This window comes from Triturus cristatus, chromosome 8 (assembly GCF_964204655.1).
Source record: "Triturus cristatus chromosome 8, aTriCri1.1, whole genome shotgun sequence".
Classification (NCBI taxonomy): domain Eukaryota; kingdom Metazoa; phylum Chordata; class Amphibia; order Caudata; family Salamandridae; genus Triturus; species Triturus cristatus.
The window spans coordinates 1,101,408,335-1,101,433,845 of NC_140591.1; the positions used below are offsets into that span (position 1 = coordinate 1,101,408,335).

Here is a 25,511-nt window from a genome sequence, read left to right on the forward strand (position 1 = left end):
GCCTCACTCCAGATTTATGGAGTTACTCAGGGCCACGCAAAGTGGCCTTGCGCGGCTTCATAAATCTGATTTAAGGTTTCCATTTCGGGGTGCAAGAGCTACACAAACCACCTTGTAAATAGCACCCAGAGTGTGCAGAGTGTTTGCGTAGTGGAGTGTAGCTATATTTATTGCACCCCCAGGTTCAAAATTACCAGGTGTGATAAATAGCAGCAAATCTGATTTTTCACTCCAAAAATGGGAGGGAATATGCTTTCAGTGTTAAAATCTGCATATCTCTGTACATCTGGGCCTTTATCTGTGTAAATTGGAAGGGTGGGGGGGGGGGGGTTAAACTGCTAAAATCAATCCAGGGGGTGAGATTTTATAGCACCTGGTACCAGGTGCCTCATCACTTGTAATTGCGATCCCTACACATACAGGGGCAGATTTACAAGCCCCTTGCGCCACTTTTGCGTCAATGTTCCCATGTTAAAAGTGACACAAAAGTGGCGCAAGGGGCTTGTAAATCTGCCCCCCAGTTTTTTTGCACAAGGATTGTTAAGAACCAGGGCCCTCATAATCGGGGCTCGAGTGACAGTGTCCGGTCACAGTAGCTTTGTTGTTTTGTCAAGAGGAGGGGGGTGAAATGAGCAGAATGTTTATGTGTCTTTGTGTGCTGTAGCCGGATGAGCGAAGATGTTTGACAGGATGCTATCATGAGCGCTCAGTTGGTTTGAAAGAGTAAGCGAGGACTGACGGTTGGGGTGTCCATAGAAGATGCAAGGCCCACAAGATAGGAAAAGGATGTAACGCGGCGCGCAGAGCTGCTCACCCGGCAGCTATGGATCAGGGTTCGAGTCTCGGCGTCGACGCAACATCCTGTGATTCCGAGCAAAGCACTTGATCTCGTCGTGCCCGTGAACAGCGCCTGGATACCCTCACACCTTACGGGTGATAAACGGCGCTATATAAATAAACTAACAAACAAACCTGTGTTGCTCCACATGACAATAAAAGAAGACGCGCCCTGCATGGAATTGGAGAGCCCCACACTACAGTTGTTTTATTTGCATGGTGCTATTTCTTCTTAAGATCTTTGGTAACTTATTTTGGGTGCTTTGTGTTTATTGCGTGAGTTCTGGCGGTTGCCCACTAGCTCTGGATTACCTTACAAGATAAGGGATGTAAGGCGCTTAATGAGGCGGCGCTTAACTTAATCTTACTTCCTACTGAGCTCTGCTTCCCGCCAGACAGACATAACAGACGCTCGAAGGTGGAGACAGGATGCATTTCAAGAGAGAAACCCTCCCCCTGGTTCTCCTTCTTTGCTATGGAGGTAAGCACAGCGTCTCCCTCACTGGTCCGCAACAATATTTTGTGGAGATTAAGATGTGCCCTTCACGAGGACCCATATGGGCCACTTGGCAGACTGTTGTGAGTGCCGTCTTTGACAATTAAGTGCGGGTGCGGAGCACCGGAAACCACCGGATCAAATTAAGCACTGGTTTGTCTCCACACAGGCTACCCTAGTCTGTGGACTGCCCTGTTCCTCCCCACACTTCCCTCCCAGGCCCAGTGGCAGGAAGGATGTCCAGTGTCCTGTGGACAAGGGAGGCAAGTGTGCTGCAGGGTCTTAGTGCCGTCAGATGTGACACCCAGGATCCCCCACACGCTGGTGCACATGCGCAGCTGTGTGAGGCACTCTGGAAATCCCCAGAGGTCCATAGCCAACATGGTAATGCCTAAGATTACCTTTCCTGCGGTGTGCAGCCAACTCGTTCGAGGATTCACTCGTTAGTACTGGTGTGCTGGGGAACGGGGAAGACGGCAAAACTTTGTTTAAAACAAAAAATGTAAATTCTGAAGAAAAAAATAGTCACTTTAAAAGTATTCGAAAAAGTATCACAATGAGCATAAATCTAAAAGAGGAGGAGTGAAAATGACTCTTCATTTATTACATATGAATGGTCTACACCAAAAATACATCAGAGATTGGACAAAAAATATCTTAATTCATGTATTATGAGATATGGGAAATAAATGATTTTAATAACTTAAAAGTCCTAACTCAGACAGCATGCTTAAAACTGTATTGTCTTTGTATACGTGTTCCGTTTGAAGGTCGACGGGATACTTAATTAAGGAAATTAAAATACTTTTTGTCTGTTTCCTACCTTTCTGTCTCTGCACATCACGCACCATCAGACATTTACATCTTACGTTAACGTACCATCAGACACACATACACTTAGCGAAAGTTACATTGTCACTGTTGCAATTTGCATCAATTTTGTGTGTCAGGAAGCTTGCACTTCTGCTGCTTGCGATGTAATAGTTCTATGTGCGCAACAGAAGCTTGTACTCTTGCTGTACTGTGTTTGAGAAAGTACGCACTGTTGTTACCCGTGATGTCATAGTTCTGTGTGTGTGTAACAGAAGCTTGCACTGTTGTGTACTGTGTGTCTGAGGAAGCATGCACTGTTGTTACCTGAGTACTGCGCGTGATGTAATAGTTCCGTGCGTGTAACTGAAGCATGCACTGCTGCTGTACTGTGTGTGAGGAAGCATACACTGTTTTTACTCGTGATGTAATAGTTCTCTGTGTGTGTAACAGAAGCTTGCACTGTTGTGTACTGTGTGTGTGTGTGTGAGGAAGCATACGCTTTTGTTACACGTGATGTAATAGTTCCGTGCGTGTAACTGAAGCTTGCATGCTGCTGTACTGTGTGTGAGGAAGCATACACTGTTGTTACGCGTGAAGTAATAGTTCCGTTCGTGTAACTGAAGCTTGCACTGCTGCTGTACTGTGTGTGAGGAAGCATGCACTTTTGTTGCCTGCGATGGAATCGTTCCGTGCGTGTAACTGAAGCTTGCACTGCTGCTGTACTGTGTGTGAGGAAGCATGCACTGTTGTTGCCTGCGATGGAATAGTTACGTGAGTGTAACTGAAGCTTGCATTGCTGCTGCTCTGTGTGTGTGTGGAAGCATGCACTTTTATTACCTCTGCGTCTAACGAAAGCTTGCGCTGCTGTTGTACTATGTGTGTGAGGAAGCAAGCACTGTTTTTACTTGTGATGTAATGTTCCGGGTGTGTAACAGAAGCTTGCACTGCCACTGTACTATGTGTGTGAGGAAGCATGCAGGGTTGTTACCGCGGATGTAATATTTCTGTGTGTGTAACATTCACTGTTGTTACCCGTGATGTAATAGTTCTGTGTGTAACTAAAGCTTGCACTGCTCCTGTACTGTGTGTGTGAGAGGAAGCATACACTGTTGTTACCCCGGATGTAATAGTTCTGTGTGTATAACAGAAGCTTACACGTCTAGTGTACTGTGCACCTGAGATTGCATACACTTCTGCTTCTTGTGATGTAATGAACCATGCACTGCTGGTCCAGATCTCTGCCCACAACTGTTATTTGTGTTAGGGAATCTTGCATTGCCTCTGCCCAAGCTGTATCTATTTTATTTGTTAGTCAAGCAAGAGCAGACTTGTTCTCTTGCCCGACCAAGGGGAGCCCACGAGACAAAGATCTTATTAAAAATCAGTTTTTTAAACTAATTGGGGCCCAAAGGGAGGACATTGAACTAAAAAAGCCCTCGGTCAGGAACTATATTTTAGTTACATCCACACAAAGCATAGAACCGTATCTAGCTATTATAGCCAGTGCTCACGATAGATTTTTAATCTCGCGGCTCAGACTGGACTTCTTACACCACTTACTGGCTGCCCCGGCAGGGCATACGGCATAATTAGAACAAAAGGGGCCCTGTGGCTGCGACAATAAGTCTCCACAGGATACCCTCCATTTTGTCCTTTTGTGTCCATATTACTCATTCCAGAGAAAAGTGTATCTCAAGGGGCTTTTAAGGAAACACAAGCTCAAGCAGGCTCGGGTGGCCTTACTGTTCCTAAAACTGTGCCCTGATGTCTATACATTATCATGTGTCACAAATGTTTTAAGATCCGCCCTAAAGCTAAGAAATACGAGGGGCTCATAATAGGAGGAGACTTTTAATTCTCCAGCTGATAAGTGGGGACAACAGCTGGCGCTCCTTTTTAGAGTTTTTATTGTTTTTTATAATATCCTAACATGTTTATAGTAGTGTTTTATACGTTTGCGGTGCTCTGATTGGCCCGTAACATATATGATGATTAATGTACTGTAATGTTGTGTTGCGGAGTGTGTATCTTTTATGGTCATATTTTTCTATATGCCGAATAAAGATTATTATTATTACTTTATTTGTTAGTCAAGCTTAGTAAAACCAATTTTGCTAAAAGTGGCCAAAACAGTTGGCATTGCCAATGCTTGATTTCCAAGCATATGGACAGGCACAAAAGAGGTTTGGTTTTGATGGTTACACCCTTCAAAAGCAAAACCCTATCCTTTAAAGAATCAACACACACACACAAGGATACCTCTTTAGCTCTACATCTGTGCATCTTCTTCAAGAATACCGCTTCCTAGACCCTGCTTGTGAGGTAGAGGTATAGGGAGAGGTAGTTATAGCAATCAGTAAGATGACACCCTGGGGTACTGTATTTATGAGATACATTCAATACCTCTGATTCAAAAAATTTCCTTTGGAAAATTAGAAAAAATATGTAAAAGCAGTGCATATTCCGTCCTGAATTCCACACGTGTTAGACTCTACCACGTCTTCCCCTCAGTACATTTTGGCAAGTGAAACCTGTTGAAATTTAACAGGGGAATATTGTGGGTGTGGGGTGATCACCACAGGTTTCCTAATGCACATGCAGAAGTTTGGTCAGAGAGGGTCCTTTATGCAACACCAACTGATGTTGCACTGGTCTCCAAACAGGCATTAAAAAGAGCCTATTTGCAATATGTGGACCAAAGTACTGCGAGTACATCTAGGGAGTACATCTAGGGTGGGCTCCCTCACTGCTCCTTTCTTGGAGTTCAAAATTGACTACTGCTTTGAATCATTTTGGTTGAGGTGGACCCCCCCCCATGCCAGAACCCTGTACTTAAAGTTCCATTCAGGGATCCTCCCAATTCGAGCCTTTACCACTGCATGGAGGTCTGGGAACTTGGGGTCTGACAAAACATGCCCTTTCTGCCCTGGTGTGATCAAAGTGGTTGAACATGTAATTCTATTTTGTCCAGTCTATCATCATTTTAGGAAAAAGTGGATTTTGTCACTTTGTCGTAATTTGGCTCTGAGGAATTACAGCATCACCCTTAGAATACTCAGAAGTAAGACACGTAAGTCCATTGTCTTTGCAGTCTCAAGGTATTTGATGTCTATGTGGAGGTTAAGACAGAAAAAAGGTGTCCCCCTAATGCTGCTGTGTACTCAACGTTTTAACATATTTTAACCTGGTTTTATTGTAATATATTTAGTCGGATCTTTTTCTCTCTTCTATATGCTCTGTATTTTTATATATTTTATATTTATGTATTTATTTTGCTCTTTTATGGTCTTCTAGGCCGAAATAAAGATAATGACTGACTCTTCCATTTGTAAGTAATCAGGGCACTGTGCCTGTGTCATCATTACTTAAATACGCTACAACTAGCCATTACTTAATTCAATACAAATATAGCACGACTCGGTACCAGGCGTATTTGAAATTCCTCAGTTATATAACAAACACCCCTTCCTATAAATCCCCCTTAATCTGTGTTAAGGACAGGGATACAAACGCTTGATCCTATTAGCTGATGCGAGGGTGATGTGAATATAAGTGAATGGGGAAGGAATGCTCCCTTCAAAGTCACGTGGGAATCTTTAGCGCCTCCAACCAGACAAATTGGCTTAAGATGGCTTTCCTTAAATATCCTCCGCCACAAGATTGACAGCCGAAAGCTCCAAACATCAAACACATTTTGTATATTTACAGACATTGGTTCTCTTGTCTATCAGAATATTTATTAAATCCTCGCTCTGTCCTCCTCCCAGCTGTAAAGTCAGGTACACATAAGGTTATAACCTGAATAGTTTGCTACCCACACAACATTTACAAGAAAGCCAGCAGATTTAAATCCCCATTATCATAATACATACATTTCCTAAATAACAGGAAGGTGTAAGAGCACTCGAACAAAACCCTGTGGTCGAGTATAGGCTCCTTGAAAGCTGCCCCCACCCCCATTGCACCCTGCCCTAACTGCTTGGAAGGGGGCCTATGCGAAGACTCAAGTTAGATGGTGCTCCTCCCCACAGGGACATGGGTGTATGACACAACCATGCATGCCTAAACTACGCGTTCTTTAACAATGCAGTCAGAATAATGAATGCGTCTTAACCACGCATTCCTTTACTACGCAAGTCTTTACAATGACTTGCCTTAGGTAAAGTGCTGGACTTCAATTTACTATTCCAACTCCAGTCCACGCAACAGTAGGGAACGTGTTGGACTTTAAAGCCCAACGCCGCTTTACCTAAGGCATGTTGTTGTAATGACATGCGTGCTAATGGAATGCGTGGTTAAGACGCATTCGATGTTCCGAACGCGTTGCAAAGGCAACGCGTGGCTCGGCCATCATTGTAATTGTTGTTTCCAAAGGGACATATGCTGTGTTCAAGCCTCAGAAATTGTTGTTCAAGTTAGGAAGAACTTCTTACTCATTGGAGCCTATGTTGTATTTAGGGATTGAGAAAGCTAAAAATGTATTAGTTTGAGTCTGGCTGGAAGAAAGGTTGGAAACCCTATTGCAGTGTAACAATTAATGTCCATTAAGCATTGCTTGGCTTATTTTGAATGGTAACATTGACTTGCTGTCCGCAACCAAAATCTGGGTCTCCAAAGACCGCATCAAGAGCATGCAGGATGCAGTCTCAGACCCCTACAGAAAAGATCCCCAAATTGACCCAATCAGATTATTAAAGAGCATTACTAGGAGATGGTGATGTATGACTTCTTAAACAACCGTTTGCTAGACGATTAGTGCCAGGTTACTTGAGGCGCATAGTTAACGTGGGTCAAGTCTGAAAGGTTATCAGATGGATACATTGTCTCTTGGATATTTTTCCCTAGATTGGACCCAGGTAACTATCATTTATGCCACTGCTGTTAGAGGTCTCTGAAGGATAAAGTACCTCATACAGATATTCATTTTATATAGGTAGTGTTCTCTCTTGATCACAAAGAAAGCATTGACACCAAACACATACCCAAAATCCATACCAGACTATGATTGTCTTTTACACTGCTCCATATCCCACAACACTGTCACCGGTTCTTACTAATAAACACACCCCCATCACAAAGCCCAACATTCTTAGGAACTCGTACAAACTCAGCAGCAAGCATCCAGGGATGGCTCCTCCGCTATGGCAGAGAAGTGTCGCCCCACTGAAAAATAAAATGATAATAAAATGGTTTTATCATTTTATTTTTCTTACCTTATTGTCTGCTGAGCCGAGGTTGGGGCGTGGCCATGCTGACGAGCGAGGAGTGGTAGGCACTTATAAGTGTGCATGTCAGTTCGGCCGGTGGCTTAGGCCAGCCAAATAGACATGCGCACTTAGGTTTCTCCAGCCCAGCTGTGTTGTACAGCTGGGTTGGAGAAAAGCTGCAGGCTCCCTGTGCCTGAGCAAGCGTTAAACCAGCCTGCTCAGGCCAATCCAGGCGCTGCTATCATGCAAGGTGTAGCATGAGAGCAGCGCCTGGATTGAGTGTAGAGCCTGGGCAGTGTAGCCCATCCACTTCCGGGATGAGAGGAGAAACAAGGCAGCCAATAGCGGGAGCAGAGCGTCAGGTATGTTTTTTAAAATTTTATTTTATTTTTAAAATGAACCCCAAGCACCCCCTGCACTCGCCCTACCACTTTACTATAGCCGCAGCCGCTACTGCAAGCATCCCCTACAAATCACTATCATATGGGACTTCAATATTTGCTACAATTTACCTAACAATCCCATGCGGCCCCCCCCCCCACACAAACAGAGGAACACCACACCTGAAATAATTAGTAAAAAGGCCCAAACACGCAGCAGGGCACACAGAGGATGCAGTTTAATGTTTGGGCAGCAACATGGCATCATCTATCAAACTGCAGTAAGGAGGGGTGGACATCTTTGTCTGCACTTTCATTTAAATTTCTGAGCAACTCTGTATGCTCCAAAGTGAACTTGACATTTGCGACCCCAAAGGATGTGCTCCATGTTGATTTTACGTAGCTCACCAGCAGACCACAAAGGTTTGTGAGGCAAGTGTTGAAACCAATGAGTACACTATTATGAGTGTAGGGTCGCTACTACATGTTCTGGGGAGATGGGTGGTTGATGGTTGGTGGAAGCTAGCGAAGATTGTGGAGAGGGTCACCTGTCTTTTTAACCTTACCCAGCGAAAGGGTGTCTACTGACCTCATGCGTGTTAAATCTATTCAGACCCCAATCCCATATCTGAGGTCCTTCATTTTCCTTTTGCCCCTAATGGGGACTTGTGACCCAGGGGAAATGTGGTGTGGTTGTATTCTTATGTTCCCCAGGCTGGGTGTACTTAGGTGTTAAGGATGGTGTTGTCTCCAAGGACATTTGAATGCAAAGGTGCCCACCAGGGCTGGATTGGGAACCCAAAGCAGCCTTGGCAAATATTTTGTTAGACCAGCTCCCATGCAGTGCACAGTGAGCGAGTGTGGTTTGGGGAGTCCGCCCCTCAAATAGTTTTTTAATAAAATAGTAAATGGTGCATTCTACCATACATTTTTCATTATACATCCAAGTACATTAACTTTTAAAGCTTAGTAAATGACCTTATGGTGCATCCGGATACCCAGTCATAACCACAGACATTCTTGCAGAGAACAGAAAAAATAAGGCAAACCAGTCCCTATATGTTGCATGGTGGGTGAGCGAGTGCAGTGAGCAAGCCTGACCAATGCAAGAGGGCTCAGGGGACTCTCCCTCAAGAAAAGTTTGAAAAAATTGTGCATTTTACAACACATTTTCATTATATATTTAACATACTAACTTTTAAAGCATAGTGAATAATGATATTAAAGTGCACCAGGTTACCCAGCCATACCCAAAAAACATTTTTGCAGAGAACACAAAAGAAAGACAGACCTGAGAATAGGGAACAGAGAACACAAAAAATAAGACAGATTGATGACAGGTTGAATATTGAAGTCTATGACAAAAATGCAAGGGTCACTAGGCCATATTTAAACAGTCACTGTTATGCATTATAGGGAGGTAGCATAACCTCTTAAATAATTGCAACACTTGTGCTATTGAACACGCATAACACAGTTTTCTTTCCTCAAAACATAAGTGCTTTCTTATGTTTTACAGTGTTGTGCCATGACAATACCAGATGTGGTAATGCAAGGTAGTGAGAAAAAAGCATCTAATAAGCTACCACCAACCCCCACCCCCGGTAGCCAACAACAACTCAAACAATGACCAAGGCAATACAATCGATGCCAAGGGCTAGCCAATATCTATCATTCTACCAGCCCTGCTGCGTATTTATAATTTAGCCCTATAGCCGGCTGCTGAGGGCTATACCGGTTGTTAAAGGTGCTGAATCTGAGTTATATAACGAGGGACAAGGCCTTTAACAACCTGTATAGCCCAAGGAAGAAGGGCTATAATGCTATTTGAACATTTCACCCACTAAGGGTAGAATGTTCTAAATTAAAGCGGGAGAAACAAGAAGCCAATCTTGGAAAGTTGGAGCTCCGGGCTTATAACAGCCATTATAAGCACGGAGCTACTCCATTGCCTTCAATGGAGCTCTCATTGTTCCAAAGTTCTAATTACAATTTAAAGCCACCTAAGAGGCGTTTGGAATATCACGGTGCATTTCTTCGTGACAGGTATTTTATGATTATTTTCTCCATACTGTATGGTATTCAATATTGTATGTTATGTATTTATAAAATGAGGCCATACACACTGTGTAAAGTGTGCCAAGCCATATCTGCTTTAAGGATAGTCGTACATGCAGTGAATTTATTAAAAAGTGTATTACCAAATAGCAACAGCTGCTGATAATTACTTCCGGTTCAGAGGTATCTTATTTTCAAATGTAGGCATGTAACCAGGGCCGGGTTTAGTGTAGTGGGACTAGTGGGGCCTCATTGAGAGCTGACCTCAAGGGGGCACTGACCTCTTGTGGGGTGGCAATATGCTTAACAATAACTTTGAATTTAAAAGCACCTGCTGCAGAGTTCCTTGTGCATCCAGCTTTTGGACAGCAATAAAACTGTCATTATAACTCTTGTGATTAATGTTCCTGCTGAAGAGAGAGATTGGAGTTTTGTCTAGTGGCAATTTTGATTCCTCATGAAGTACTGCAGAGGGTTAATATGCCAGTTGCAAAGAACAGATCTGTATTTAAAGTGGATAGCTGAGTGGATTAGTAAAGCCAGCCTTTACCAGCGCTTTAAAATAAATGAAATGTATGTGAGAGAGGGGCTATGGAAAGATGAGGGGCAATTTTGCCATGTGGTAGTGAGGAAATCTGAGGAGGTGGTCATTAGGGGGAGCGCCCAAAAAGATATTCAATGAAAAAACCAAGAAGAGAACAATCACGACACGCGGCAAAACCCACCAGAGGGTAATAATTGAACAAAAGGAAACTACAGGGACCAGCCTGCATCATGAGTGAACTTACCTGAAAAGCCAATCGGTGGGCAATAAATTGAATGAAAAAAACGAGTTTTCTTTTCCTGCAACGTGTACGTTCAGCCTGTGAACACGGAGCGAGGCAGCTCCGAAACGCGTTAGGCATCATTTTATCTGGGTACGAAATGCCGGATTGCCAAAATCAAATTCAGTTGAATGAACAGCTACCGAGTGCGTCTTCATGCGTGTACAACACTTTGATATATATATATATATATATATATATATATATATATATATATATATCACGCTCACTCTCCGTCTTGTTTCCCTTACACTCGCGATCGGGTGCTTTCATTCGCGGTGACGGACACCGCGCGGATTTTCAATCCACAGCTCACGGTATTCAAAACTATACCAGCACTCACAGGAACGTATCAATTTCAAAATTTAATCGGAAAGAATATACACAGTTAGACGCGTTTCGGCTTGCCGCCTTTGTCAATAGAGGCCGGCGCCGACATGCCACAGATTTAAATACAGCGATAATAGTTGACATAGAAAGAGGACACCTCGACTTACTTCAGTCAGGGTGTCTGCCATTGTTAAACAGGTAACTTCATACGGGTTACATTCAAAGTTATTCACACTCAAATAAACTGTCTTATTCCGAGTCCTACATCCTGAACTTTCATGGCATACACTATTATTTGCCCTGAATGGGCTTGGATAAAACATTAATTATGCATAAATGTTATTCCTTTTCTTATATGCCAGTAAGACTGGAGGTACTGGACATTAAATCGATCTCGCCCTGGATGGGCTAGTCCTCTTTCTACAACCTCTAAAATAAAGGGTAAGTGGCCTCCCTCGTATTTGAGTACCTCAATAGCTTCCCCATCATTTAATTGTCACAATATCACACAAACCTCTGGAATCACATTAATACAGAAAACATTATAAATGCACAGCCATTTCTTCCCCACTATTAAGACCACCTGGCTTCTTGGTCTGGTTGTCAATAATATATCGTGACTCCAGTCTGCGTAACTGTAATTGCCTGTTGCCCCCTCTAACATTCATGGGCACTTGGTCCATACAGAAGAAACTCAAAAGATCTCTGTCACTTTGATGGAACACCTCAAAATGCCTCGCCACCGGATAGGTGGAATCCCTATTCTGTATGGCCCTGAGGTGTTCCAAAATTCTGATCTTAGTGGGATGGATAGTACTTCCAATGTAGCGCAACCCACACGGACATACCAAACAGTATACCGTGTGGGTGGTGTTAGAGTTCATCAGGCTCTTTATCTTTCTGGGTTCTCTCATTCCCGGTACTCTGTACTCCAGTACTTTCTTACTGTTTCTACAAGCCCTACATTTGAGACAGGGGTAAAATCCCATAGGTTTACCAAACGGTGGGACTTTATTATAATTTTCACAGTGACTCTGAACTAATATAGTTCGTAGGGACTTAGCTCTTCTAAACGTAAGTAGGGGTGCCTTTAGCAGGTCCTTCCCTATCACTGGGTCGGATCTCAAAATGTGCCAATTTTTTGCAAAGATTTTCCTAATTGCTGCTGCATCTCCTGAATAGTCTGTGATCATCCTTAGACTATTAGTTTTGGTGTCTTTTACCCTTTCTTTTTCTTCCATACTCACTGTACTGTCAACTAGCAAGTCTTTTCTGTGTTCCTTTCTGCATTTGACATGGCTTCATCTAAAGTCTCCATACGATAACCTCTCACTCTGAATCTGCTCATGCTCTCCTTAGCTGCTACTTTATAGTCACAGGGGTGTGTACAGTTTCTTTTAATTCTTAATAGTTCACCATACGGGATGCTAGTTGTTGTTTTTCCCGGATGGCAACTGCCTGCATGTAATACGGAGTTCCCTGCAGTCGGTTTCCTATGCAACGCCGTGCATAGTCTTCCGCCCGCAGGGAACACCTTAAGATCCAAAAAATTCACAGCCTCTGTGCTCACCTCACCTGTGAACTTGAGATTGAGATCATTGATGTTCAAAAATCAATGTATTCTTTAGCTGATTGTTCTGTGCCTCTATAGATGATGAATAGATCATCTATATATCTATTCCAGCTTAGAACACTATGGGTCCACTGCGTATTGCCCACTGCTGCCCAGGCCACCTGCTCCTCCCACCAGCCCACGAAAAGATTTGCGTAACTGGGGGCGAAGCAGGTGCCCATCGCAGTACCGCGTATCTGTTTAAAAAGTTGGTCCTGGAAGAGGAATATATTATTCCACAGACAAAATTCCACAAATTCTATGATCATCTTATTGTGTTCAGCTAGATTCATAGGTTTCCTTCCTAGAAACCATCTCACCGCCTCTAGTCCTTGGAGATGGTCAATACTCGTATAGAGGCTTGAGATATCAAGTGTTATCATGACCATGTCATCATCCCAGATCAAACTTTCAATCTTAATTATATATATATATATATATATATATATATATATATATATATATATATATATATATACAAAAAAGAAGCAGAGAACTCTGGGTAGTTTTCAAGTTTAGGTGGAAAGCAGCTCCTTCATAGAGCACTCTCAACACCAACGACACTCTAGATCTGCTCACCTCAAATGTCTGCTTTTCTATCAAAGTCTTTAAGCATAGGATTAGCACAGTGCTATCCACGCAAAGATAGAAATGGACAAAGTCTTTTGCTATTTCTACAGCAAAGTCTTTAAGCATAGGACTAGCATAGTGCTGTCCTTGCCGAGCTGTAAAATGACATAAGCCATTTACCACTCAAGGCACAATATTACAGCTTTGAATTGGTAAAATACCAACCAAGCCAACCTGAAATGACTAACAGCAACCCCTGATACAGTGTTTCACTCTAATTAGAGCTCTTCAGAGAGGTATAGCTTTGTCCAGACACAAGGGAGCACCCAGTATAAATCAAAAAAATACCCTTTCAGGCATAGAGTGACGAATAAATTATGCAAAAAAGAAGCAGAGAACTCTGGGTAGTTCTCAAGTTTAGGTGGAAAGCAGCTCCTGAGCAGATCTAGAGTGTCGCTGGTGTTGAGAGTGCTCTATACAGGAGCTGCTTTCCACCTAAACTTGAGAACTACCCAGAGTTCTCTGCTTCTTTTTTGGATAATTTATTCGTCACTCTATGCCTGAAAGGGTATTTTTATATATATATATATATATATATATATATATATATATATTATCTACTGGCGGTCGCCAGTAGATAGTTATAGTTAGGACCATGTTTCCATAGGAAATCCGCAACATTCTATTTGGAATAACTTTGGCGCCGGTCGACGAATCCTTGCGAAATTTTCAAAACTAATGGGGCGCTACACTCCGCTCCTACCCTGAAAGTCTCGGGGGGATTCGTCAAGCGGGGGCTGAGAAAAAAGGGGGGTCCCAAAACGCGTTTTCCCCATGCATTTTCCCATAGGACCTTTAGTCCGAGCTACAGCCCGAACGGCTGAACAGAATTACTTGAAATTTGGCAGAGAGGTAGTCCTCAGGTCAAGGATGTGCCTTTTGTAGGTCTGGTGTAAATCTGTTCAGTAGGTCCTGAGAAAATAGCATTTAAATCAATATATATATCTGTAAGCGCGCTCCGTGCGCTTACCGTAAGCTTACCGTACGCGTACGGTGCCGTGCGCGAGCTCAATTCTGATTGGTGGTTACATGACTGTAAACATTCGAATCGGTCGGAATCAGGAAGTGTCGGCTGCCATTTTCTGTCTCTCGCACTGAGAAACAGAGGGGCGGAACGTGAAAAGGGGGCAACGAAGAGAGTTGCAGACCCCCTAGTGTTTGTCAGGGGGTCCAAGAAGGACCCAAAAGTACGAAAAATACATTTAATAATTTTTCAAAAAAATCGCGGAGTGCGCGTACGGTAAGCTTACCGTACGCGCACGGAAAAAAAAAAAAAATAAAATAAATAAAGAAGTAACAATCACATTTATTAAATAAACTAAAGGACCCACAAGGGAGAAAAAAACAAATGTTACTGTGTAAAAAAAGGTGAGGCGCGCACGGCTTGGACTGCGCAACGTGGGCGCTCGGTGCGCGAAGCGCAGGGTGTGCGCACAGTGAAAAACCAGAAAAAAAAAAAAAAAAAAATACATAACAGCATTTAAAAAAACGTACAAATTCACTGAAAAATCCATAGGTTTCACACACGTTATAGTTAGGGATTATCATTTACAAAACCTTGCAAATTCACTTAAAAAACCATAGGTTTCACACATGTTATAGTTAGCTGTACATTTCACTCGTAAAAAACCAATGAAATTCCACGTTATAGTTAGATCAGGTAACTATAACTTGCGCGACCGCAATCCACAATGTGTAATTTCAGATGTCATCATTGATGTCATGAGTGATGTCACTGACCATGTCATGAGTGATGTAATATGTGACGTCATCAGCAGTTTATTGTGGGCGCGCAAGTTATAGTTACCTGATCTAACTATAACGTGGAATTTCATTGGTTTTTTACGAGTGAAATGTAGAGCTAACTATAACATGTGTGAAACCTATGTTTTTTTAAGTGAATATATATATATATATATATATATATATATATATATATATATATATATATATATATATATATATATATATATATATATATATATATATATATACAACAAGACGAACTTCTCCGGTAGAAAAGACGTGAGCCCACAAAGGTAAGTTCAAATCTGCCTTCTTTAATTACAATAAACAAACGGCATTATGCATTTCGGCACTCCGTGCCTTCCTCTGATGCCTTTGCTTGTTTCAAATAAATTGTCCACTTCAAGTAAAGAGCGTCTCTCTGAAATACACGAAGACACTCCTACCACATTTAAAGGGGATGATTTTCAAGCTCGCTGCCCGAGTTTAACTAGCTGCAGTTACACATGTGGAAGTCCTTACCCCAGTGGGCGGTGACTGCAGCTCCCTTAGAATTATGGTCCTTGTAGTGTTCTGGTGGCTCGATCTGCTGACCTTCACCCCACCAACAGTAATCACAGTGTGCAGGTGTGCCATCGCCTGAGTAAGCAAGGGCGCCGCAATACAATAATCACCCAGTCCTCTGGCCTCGCATTACGCTGTGAATTGCGGTGGTTCGGCGTTTTCTCAAGCACCTTGAGATGCACCAACAGTTGCCACGGTCCGCCAAACTCTTGGGGGTGGGGGCTTGAGTGCGAGTGGCCACGCACATAACATCCGACAAGACGAACTTCTCCGGTAGAAAAGACGTGAGCCCACAAAGGTAAGTTCAAATCTGCCTTTTTTAATTACAATAATGTAACAAGCAAAGGCATCAGAGGAAGGCACGGAGTGCCGAAATGCATAATGCTGTTTGTTTATTGTAATTAAAGAAGGCAGATTTGAACTTACCTTTATATATAGACACACACACATAATATCCTTAGTTGTTGCACTTGGCAATTCACCTTCGAACGGTGTCGGTGCCTGCTATGGCGGCAGCAGCCGTCATAAATACCTTTCACCACATGTTCCTATCTGGAATTCCAGAAAAAAAACAAAGCGGCACACCGGGGACTGCACACAATAATTTTATTGTGCACCAAGACTATGTGTTTCGGCGTTAGCCTTTTTCTAGGCTTTTTTACTCCGGATGGGAACACGTGGTGAAAGTTATTTTATATATATATATATATATATATATATATATATATATATATATATATATATATATACATTCACTGAAAAAAAACAAAGGTCAGGGACGTTATAGTTAGGAAATGTATGCAGCTGGATGCAACATATTGCAGATATATCTATATATATACATTCACTGAAAAAAACAAAGGTTACAGGGACGTTATAGTCAGGAAATAGAATTAAAAAACCCTTCTCTTTCCTTTCGTTGTTACACCTTACATCTGGAGGCGGTTAATTTCACATTGTGCAACATAAATGTCTACTATACTTGTTATGTGTGTTGTGAACATTTACTGTTGTAAAGCGCTCTGGCTCAGATTCTTTGTATTGACTTGTTATCTTTCATGTGAACATTTACTGTTGTAAAGCACTCTGATACCTTCGGGTCTAGCTAGCGCCATATAAAACTCTCAAAAAAATTAATAAATTGTTGCACTGGGGACCACCAGTGCTAAAGCCGGCTCTGCATGTAACACACAGCATTGTATATTTAAGCAATGTGGCAAAAGACTGTGGAGAAGTAATAATCTGATCTCTTTCTTCCTAAGCAACAAGCAGTGCCAGGACAGGGGACCAAGCTGACGAACAGGCTACATTACCTGACATGGAAAATGCCACGAGGAAAGGTCTGACTCCAACAATCTGTCAAACATCCACATTAAATCAAAATTCTCATGGGTGCCTATTCATTTTGTACACACGGGACTGGAGTTTCCATAAGGTGTAGTAAGGCGGCAGGTGCCAAACTAAAAGAAAAGTTCAGAATCTTTTTTAGTAGGTCGTGTTGAGTGCTCCAACAGCAAAATGCAATTTTCTCTGAAGCACCGAAGATCCTTGGACCGTCACTACTGCTCATTTAAATACCCTGGTATAGCAGGGATGACACACATATGTCTATAGCACATGCCTCAACTAATGAATTAGTTATTAATTTGATTTATCCAGTCGGTTGTAATTGGGAAGTAACATTGAGTATTCCAGTATAACTCAGCAGGAATACCACAAGCTGCAGTTCTGGCGTGCACCAACTCATTTGCCTCTGTATTCATTTATTTAACTTATTGTTATTTAATGAGACTATTCATGCAGCTCAGATAAGGTAGAGGATGATTGCATAAACACCGGAGGTATGTGCTTGGCATGTGTGGTTTTCAGATGTGCAAAGCGCCTTTGCTTATCTTAAGGGGTGCACATTCTAACAATTGAATTCACTTGTGGGAGTAGACAGGTCAGTGTTTAATTTGAGCTGGTGGTTTCCCATGCTTGGCACTGGCATTTAATTGTCAGCACCGGCTCTAGTGACAGTTCACCACATGGTAACGCTGTCTGAGATGAGCACAACAGCTGTGTTTATTATGTCAAAATGGCATTGAAAATGAATAATACCGGCCTCTCACGACATTATTACAGCTTTGTGTGGCCTGACATTGTCTGAATTGTCACACTTGTAGGAGTCTGTTGGCTAGATGATATGTTGGTACTGTAATTGGCAGCGTTGGCAGGGGCAATGCCTGGTGCAGGCTGCAGTGGCCTTCCAATAAGATCCCTGGCACTTCATTTTCTTTACAAATCAAGCACTGGCACAGGTAGCTCAGTTGGCGGCAGAAGAATGGTGAACGCGTAGGTTTTCGATTCCCTTCCTAAATAATTGCGGAGAAGGAAAAAGAACAGAGAGGCAGGGGTATTTAATTTCAGAATATCAGTGCAAAATAGAGAAATATCCAGTGATATCGGTAAAAAATGAAAACTTTCAAATAACTAAGGCATATCATATCAATTTCAAGTGAGACGGATTCAAGCTCATGACCTGCAGAAGATACAGATCTATAAAGAGAATGTTAAGTCCCTTGTTCTGTCTTGATAGATAAATTAAAACAAGACAAAACGAATGGAGAATAAATGTAAAGCTTATGAAGAATTAAAAATGTATAGAAATAATGATGAAGTGAGTCAATGTGATTAGAACAAAAAACAAGCATTGGAAAAGCCAATAGGCTTCATCCATGCAAGATCTGTTAGTTTTGCCACTGTGTTTTTAGACATTTTGCATCGCAGCAGGAGGAGGGTTGGGGGAGGGAGCAACACAAATGTTCTACAGGGGAGGGGTGAGGTGCAAGGGCAGGAGGTGGGAGCGGTACAGTGCCATGCAGAGTGCATGGTCAAAAATGTTTTTAAAGTGCCTGGAACAGCATGCAGCCATTGGAAGGTCACTGGCCACAAATAGGAATATGTGCTAGGTCCATGCTCTGGGGCAGAGATAGAATGCAGGAAATAGGTGAGCAGCCACCAGGAAGCAGGAGACATGACCAGTAAGAGGCAAGGAAACGAGTGACGTGGAAGCCAACCAATGGTAAGTATTGGTAATTAATGGGTGGGCTCTAAGCTTTTCTAAAAAATAAACAATAGCTCCGCTGACAGTGCATGTGCGCTGTGGGTTAAACCTAAATACAAGTCTGCTCTATGCCAAGAGTTTCACGGGTTGGCCATGGGGAGCAGAGTGTACTTGGGAAGGGCCCGGGTTTACAAAACGGTAAGAGGACACAAGAGCGCACATTATGGATACAGAGCACAGTCAGGAGGTGACATCACTTCATCCCAATCAATGTTGCTAGATATACTCAAGAGTCTAGAAATCATTCAATTACAATTATTAGAACATTGGAATGTTGGGAGCGCCACTCAAGACAATGGAGTGCTCCTGGCTTCTAATGCCTGGTAGAAGCCTGGAGCATCAACATTCGCTGTGAACAAAGGCCTCACATAGCCCGAGGGGATTTCAACCCCCTTGGGGCCCGTGATGCATTCGTTTGACAAATTATAACATATGGGAAGGAATGTTCTAATAGCCTTAGAGCCCTCCGCAGTGGGCTCTACTTGCCATTAAAGGCCCACTTCCTTGTTAAAGGACCTATCCGAGCAGGTCTCTAATGGCCAGTAGAGCCTGCTACGGCGGGCTCTAAGGCTATATTAATAACAATAACAATAAGAAGACAGAGGAGGTCTCTGTACAGGGTGGCTGAACCTCCATATTTTTCCAGCTGTGAGCCGACTGGTAGGTGGTACTAGACAGGTGCAAGAGAGGGACTGTCCAGTGGGCTAGTAGAGTGTCTTCCACTATGCAGCTGCTGGCCATTTTGGCCTTTTTTGCTGAAGGGGGCACAGGACGAATGCCCAGTGCAGGCCCACCAGGAGGAGATGCAGAGCTGTCATTATTCCCCAGACCCTGTGCATTTTGAGGGCCCGTGCTGCCAAATGTATTACAACTTCATCTCTCATCCTGTCCTTCAACTATGATGCGCTCCACCTCCCACGACAGGGCCCCTTAATGCCCTCCCTTTCAAAACGAAAATGAAAGGCCACTCCCCTAACCAGGGCTATAATATCACGATACACCCAGAGGAAATCCTGTTTTGATCCTTGTCTCATTAAACCTTGTAACTTCTTAGGGTAGTCTCAATGTAATGTGTTGTAATACACAAAAACAATATGCTAATTGGGCGCTTGACCGATATGTATGTAGTTCTGAAGCCAAAATCATGCATGATTTAAAGCGTCATCCGCATTTCAGATAGAGCCAAACATTTCATGTAAAACTAGAGAAAAACAAACATGATAAAAAATAACAACTGTACAGGCTAAAGGGTGTCGGTTAACTTCTGGAGAAATAGACTAGTGTATGAATTTCCATTTCCGGGGGTAGAGACGTATTAAGGCATAGGCAAAGTGGGCTCTGGCCCAGGGACCCAACCTTTCAGCGGGCCCCTGATGGAGACAGCTCTGTTCTGCAGAGAATCTTGCCCTTGTGACATTAGTTTATTGTTAAACGGATTGTTTGAAATACCTGTTTTCCTTTATTTTTAATGTGGGTGATGTGTGAGAGCCCATTACAGACATTTTGCAGAGAAATGTTGTGTTTATGTTTCATGCAATATCCATAAAAAGTTTCTTTTAGATCGTGTTGCAGATATTATTTACAGTAATATTAGTGTGCTGCTGTTGTGTTACAATATTAAAAACACATATCACTACCCCTGAATATTAGATGTAAACACATTTAGAATTTGGATGAGTGTGTCTGTGCACTCAGTAACCTGGCAAAAGAGGGCATTAAAGAGTTAAAATTAGATCATAAATTCAAAACTGTTCAAAACTGTTCCGGACAGGGGCACCCAAAATACGTTTGGCCCCGGCCCCCCAAAATCCTTAAGTTGTCTCTGCCAGGGGGGAACCCATAGGATCTCAAACATGTGCACGTAAATTATTGGGGCATGAACAGTGGTACCTATGATGGGTGCCTATCTCGCATGTACCATCTGTACTAGGAAAGCCATTGTTGTCCACCTTGAGACCCTTACTGGTGAGTAGTCGCGCTTTACAAGAAAATTGATTGATTGACCTACTGGAAAGGCCTTAAGGAGCTCAATGTGTGGCAGTCTCCAACTGTATCTATTTCCACCTCTGTCCAGACATGTACCTGCCCCACCGCTAGGTGCCCGATAGCCCGAGTAGCCCCACCAGAGGCATGACTGACACATAGGGCAGGTTGTGGAGTGTTTCCTGCATATCCCTCTTCAGGGACCCCAGGGCCACTCACAGTAAGCAGGATCATGCAGCTTGAATTGATCCTCCTACAAACACTTAATTGTTTAATGTGACCTGGTGAAGGCCCTATGCAGTAATACGTACCTCAGACAAGTGCACCCTATCCAGCCATCTAGCCAGCCACTGAAGTGGTGCATCCAGGAAATTAAATTCAAAGTCATGTGCACTAAGTCTATCCTCTGTCTTTGGGAGACACAACTTGACAAGTGCCACTCCATGCCTCTCACTCCCCCAAATCATGCAGTACAATAATTTGTCCAGGTCTTTGAATTGTAATCCTGGTGACCAACACGGTATATTAATGAAGAAGTGTAGTAAGTGAGGGAGCATCACCATCATTGCCATGGCAACAGTAGCGGCTAGTGCTGAGGAAGAGTGGTAAGGCGGGGGGTGGAAAGGGGTCGGGGAAGACAAAAGATGAAAAAAAGTACCTGCAGCAGGCCACAATGTGCTCTTCTGCTCCTCTATTTGCACGCAGAGGCTCCCAGACTGCGCTGCACCCATTCCTGAGGCTGCTCTCATTTATAAGAGAGCAGCTTCAGGATTGGCCTGAGTGACTTCGAGTTGTGCTCCCAGACAAGCTGGGAGCCTGTGCCTGCTCTCTCCAACCCGGCAAAGCAGCTCAGGTTGGAGAGAGCTTTAGTGCGCATGATGGTTTGGCCAGCCTGAGACAGCTAGCCAAACTGTCATGCACACTGCCAACATTGCACTACCACTCCTCCTGCGCCTGTCATCCCCCACGGTCCCACCCCCAAAGACTCGGCAGGAAAGAAAAAATAAACCGATAATAAAATGTGTTTATTATTGTTATATGTTTCCTTTCCTGCCGTTTTGAGGCAGCTGACGTGGGGGCGGGGCGGCGCTCCTCCGCCATAATGGAGGAGCCGCGGCTGCATAGCAACACAACCCATCACCAACAGGGGCAGTGTTTTCCAAAATTCAGTGCTTCTATTCAGGACTGCAAGCAGCCTCTCCAGGTTCCCTTCTAAGTAGACGGAGTCTGCGTGATAAATCCAGACTGCACGGTGACGCAACAAACTGAGCTCCAAACAATACTTTAAGTTCATAAGGGAAGTTGCCTTTGTCCCATTTGGAGCAATAGGGAAGACACATGTCTTGGCTCCTGTTACCCTAAGGTGAGATAAGCCAAAGGATTCAAGACCGTGTGCTCCAGTCCAGTCCAGACCATTCATCGGGGAGTGATACAAAAAGATCACTGACATATACTGACATGATGCGCACACCATCTGGTAACGTTATACCTCTAATCCTTCCCTCTGTGCTCGTGTAGGTGGGCAACAATTCCACAGCTTGCGCAAACAACATAGGGGGGTGAAGGAAAAGTACGGCAAAGGAGGTGGACATAATCTTGCCTGTACGTACTATCACCTTGGGATAAGAATACAATACAAAGATCCAGTGGATTATGGTCTCCCTGAGTCCCAATTGCTTCAGAATTACTAGAAAATATTGCCAAGAAAGAATGTCAATTGCATTTTCGTGGTCAATCTTCAGAATCTCTGGGCACTGGGCATTTCCACTAGGACTGTAAACAGGTGCTGCAAGTTCAACAACATATTGGGGCAGATTTACAAGCCCCTTGCGTCACTTTTGCGTCACTTTTAACATTGGAAAAGTGACGCAAAAGTGGCGCAAGGGGCGTGTAAATCTGCCTCATTATATTTAGGTATGAACGCGCAGCAGTAACAAGGGGAAATATCTCATCGCTGAGATTTTGCTCAGAATCTCGTAGTGAGTTCAACATGGACTATGGCTTATAAGAGGACCAGTTCATAGGGACTCTGCCAGGCTGGAGGTCTGGGTTCTTATCCCACCTTGGCACTGAACCAGATAATCATCTGATCCTGAACTCATCACTTTACCTGCCCGCGTCTCAGATCGCAAATACGAGTAATATAATATGCAAAAACAAAACTGAACGGTGTAATGTCTAGTACTGTGTCAATTACGGTTCCAGTCCTCCTATAGTCACATGCTTGGTCACAGTGCATTGATATGGGCACGCGCCTGGTCTGCATCGGGCACAACCTTATTGAGCGCACCGGGCACAGACCAGGCCCCCGCCATTTTATAATAATATCACTCTCCACATTGCTAGCATGAACCTGCGCGTGCAATCAAGAGTGGGTAGCATAGAAAAACTGTACCCCATTTCGAAACTGCCAGTCAGTCTCTCAATGCAGAGGGACAGTCCTGCTTTGATAGAGGGGACTGGGATCACAAAGCAGGCAGGTGCAGTGTGTAACTGCATCTGCCTGAGGGGTAAAGGGATTGCAGGGCAGAGGGCCGTGATACCCAATGTGGCCTCTAGGTGGGTGCTACTTCCCACCTGAAGCAAAGTGCCTCTCAACAGCCTGAATGCCCCTGCAAAAAAGCACCAGTAATAAGGCATGGCCCGAGGGACAATGTTGCAAAGTCCATGCAAAAGATTTAGGCCCATATTTAACAAAGAATCACTCATGGCAACAAGCTACCTTGCTGCACTGTGTGACCGGGAAAGGGCAGGAATGCAGAAGTGCCTGGAAGGTGTGAAGAACGGATGCAAATGGTTTCTGTACTCCATTCTCATCCGGACACCACACACCAAATTGCTTTATCCACAGAACTCTATCTTAATGATGATCTTGCGAAATAAAATGTCCTCTAAAAAGTACTTTGAGATTATCCACAATAAAATGTATTTTGTACCTATAGAATGTTAATGATTCAATGTGTGAGAGTGTGTATGTGTGTGTGTGTATAGATACACACACAGATAGATAGATAGATAGATAGATAGATAGATAGATAGATAGATAGATAGACAGACAGACAGACAGACAGACAGACAGACAGACAGACAGACAGATAGATAGATAGATAGATAGATAGATAGATAGATAGATAGATAGATAGATAGATAGATAGATAGATAGATAGATAGATAGATACAATTACAATCATCTTTCTTATGGAAAACTGGTACATCTGTTGCAGCATTCCCACTGCTCTGCATTGCCCTCTGAATGAAAGTGTGTGTTTGAAGTCTGTCCCTTGCGTAACACTTTCTATTTTCTCCTTATCTCTCACCTTGGATGAACTGGCGACACCAGTAACAGCATTTCCTAATTCTGAGGTATGCACAATATTGTCATTTATGGAAGCTTTGCTTTTGTTGCTGTTATTGCTGTCTACTGTCACTTGTATACAAAGGCGCGGAAGTTCCACCAGAACTAGGTGACCTGAGTTCAATGGCGTGATGTTCAGCTTCTTCTGGAGAACTATTATATAAAGTGTGCCTTAAATAATTTATTTTGATGATTTAACTTTAATGGTCTGAGCAACAATTCTTTTATTTTATCTCTATTGCATGATTTGTGTTTTTATGCTTGTGTTTTTATCTGTACTTTTATGATTATTAACCAATAATCGAATAAAGACATCTCAATCATTATATAGAGAATATCCGCTGCAAGAAAGGGATAAGTTAAGAGTGTGTTCCTTCCAAGAATTGAAAATATCTGAGTCCAAAATGGAATGAGGCGTCTAAAAATGATGCAGTGAAAAACTTGGGGACATATTATGATATGCCGTAGGCATAATGAACACTTGCACCTGCTGTTAGTGCACCTGGCGCCATTTACAAATTACAGAAGGGGGCACATACGCTTTTTCAGTCCCCTCTGTAACAAGGATCGCATGGATGCACATTTTGCCCCCGTGCAATCTCATGGGGGTAAAGCCCTCATATACATGAGGACATCATGGCCCTATGCAAATGAGGGAATGCCTTTGCCCCTGCAATAATGATGTACACGCCCAAGCAAACTTAATTTAGGAGGTGTACTAAGCGCTTACCACATAGGAAGGGGTGCATAATTAGTGTGCTAACAGAGAGTGCAGCATAGTCTCAAACCGCATTTTCTAATACTTTAGTATTGCTAAAATTTTACTACTAACATATTGCACAATGGTATTCACAAACCTATATGGGAAGGTTCCACTTCTCTTTCCTTTTTCTGTGCAGAGATCTCCAATCTGACTACAGAGTGTCCACACATAAGTACAAATTTAGAAGTAAACGTGGGAAGGACAGAGGGGATTGTCTGGAAAATTGGGAATCCTTACTACTCTAGGAAAGTGTTAAGCAAGGAAGGATTTAGGGAGTGGTTTAGGGAGAGATGTGCACCCACCCACAAAAGACTAAGCCTATTCTTATTCACAAACCACACTTCTAGAGTTACTACAGCCAAAAATGCCACAAAACAGTTGTAAATGTACTCCCACCGGCAGGCGCAGTACACACAGCATCAGCCTGCCCGGGCAGCACTGCCCCTTCTCAAGATCCAATGGTTTGCCTTCTGCATTGACAGACGGATTGGCAGTTTGAAAGCACTTGTCCGTCTGTCACTGCAGCACTGTCCCCAATCCAGCAAGTTCGCACCTGCCCTTATGTCACCCCTTTTTTTCATAATCCAGCATACTGTCATAGTCTGCACTGCGCGACCAAGACAGTGCTCATGATAGGAAATAGTCCCCTGCTAGGATGTACTGACAACTCGCCACATGAAAGTTGAAATACATGGAACAGGAGTTGGCACATTGGAAGCCTAATAACAAACAGTATGATGATTAGATCTACTTTTCACTCTTAACTATCTGCTAGATAGAGAGATAGAGATAGATAGAGAGATAGAG

General features: G+C 43.1%; 1 protein-coding gene across 1 annotated transcript in view; it reads left to right on the forward strand.

Annotated features, from left to right (window-relative positions):
* The first annotated feature begins 1,211 nt into the window (after window positions 1-1,211).
* RS1 (retinoschisin 1) overlaps window positions 1,212-25,511 on the forward strand; it is a 42,807-nt gene continuing 18,507 nt past the window's right edge. Inside the window, exons 1-3 of the mRNA XM_085622649.1 lie at window positions 1,212-1,318; window positions 16,760-16,837; window positions 23,927-23,949. Of these exons, the coding sequence (XP_085478775.1) occupies window positions 1,267-1,318; window positions 16,760-16,837; window positions 23,927-23,949 (153 nt within the window). The 5' untranslated portion in view covers window positions 1,212-1,266. The remainder of the gene's footprint in view (window positions 1,319-16,759; window positions 16,838-23,926; window positions 23,950-25,511) is intronic.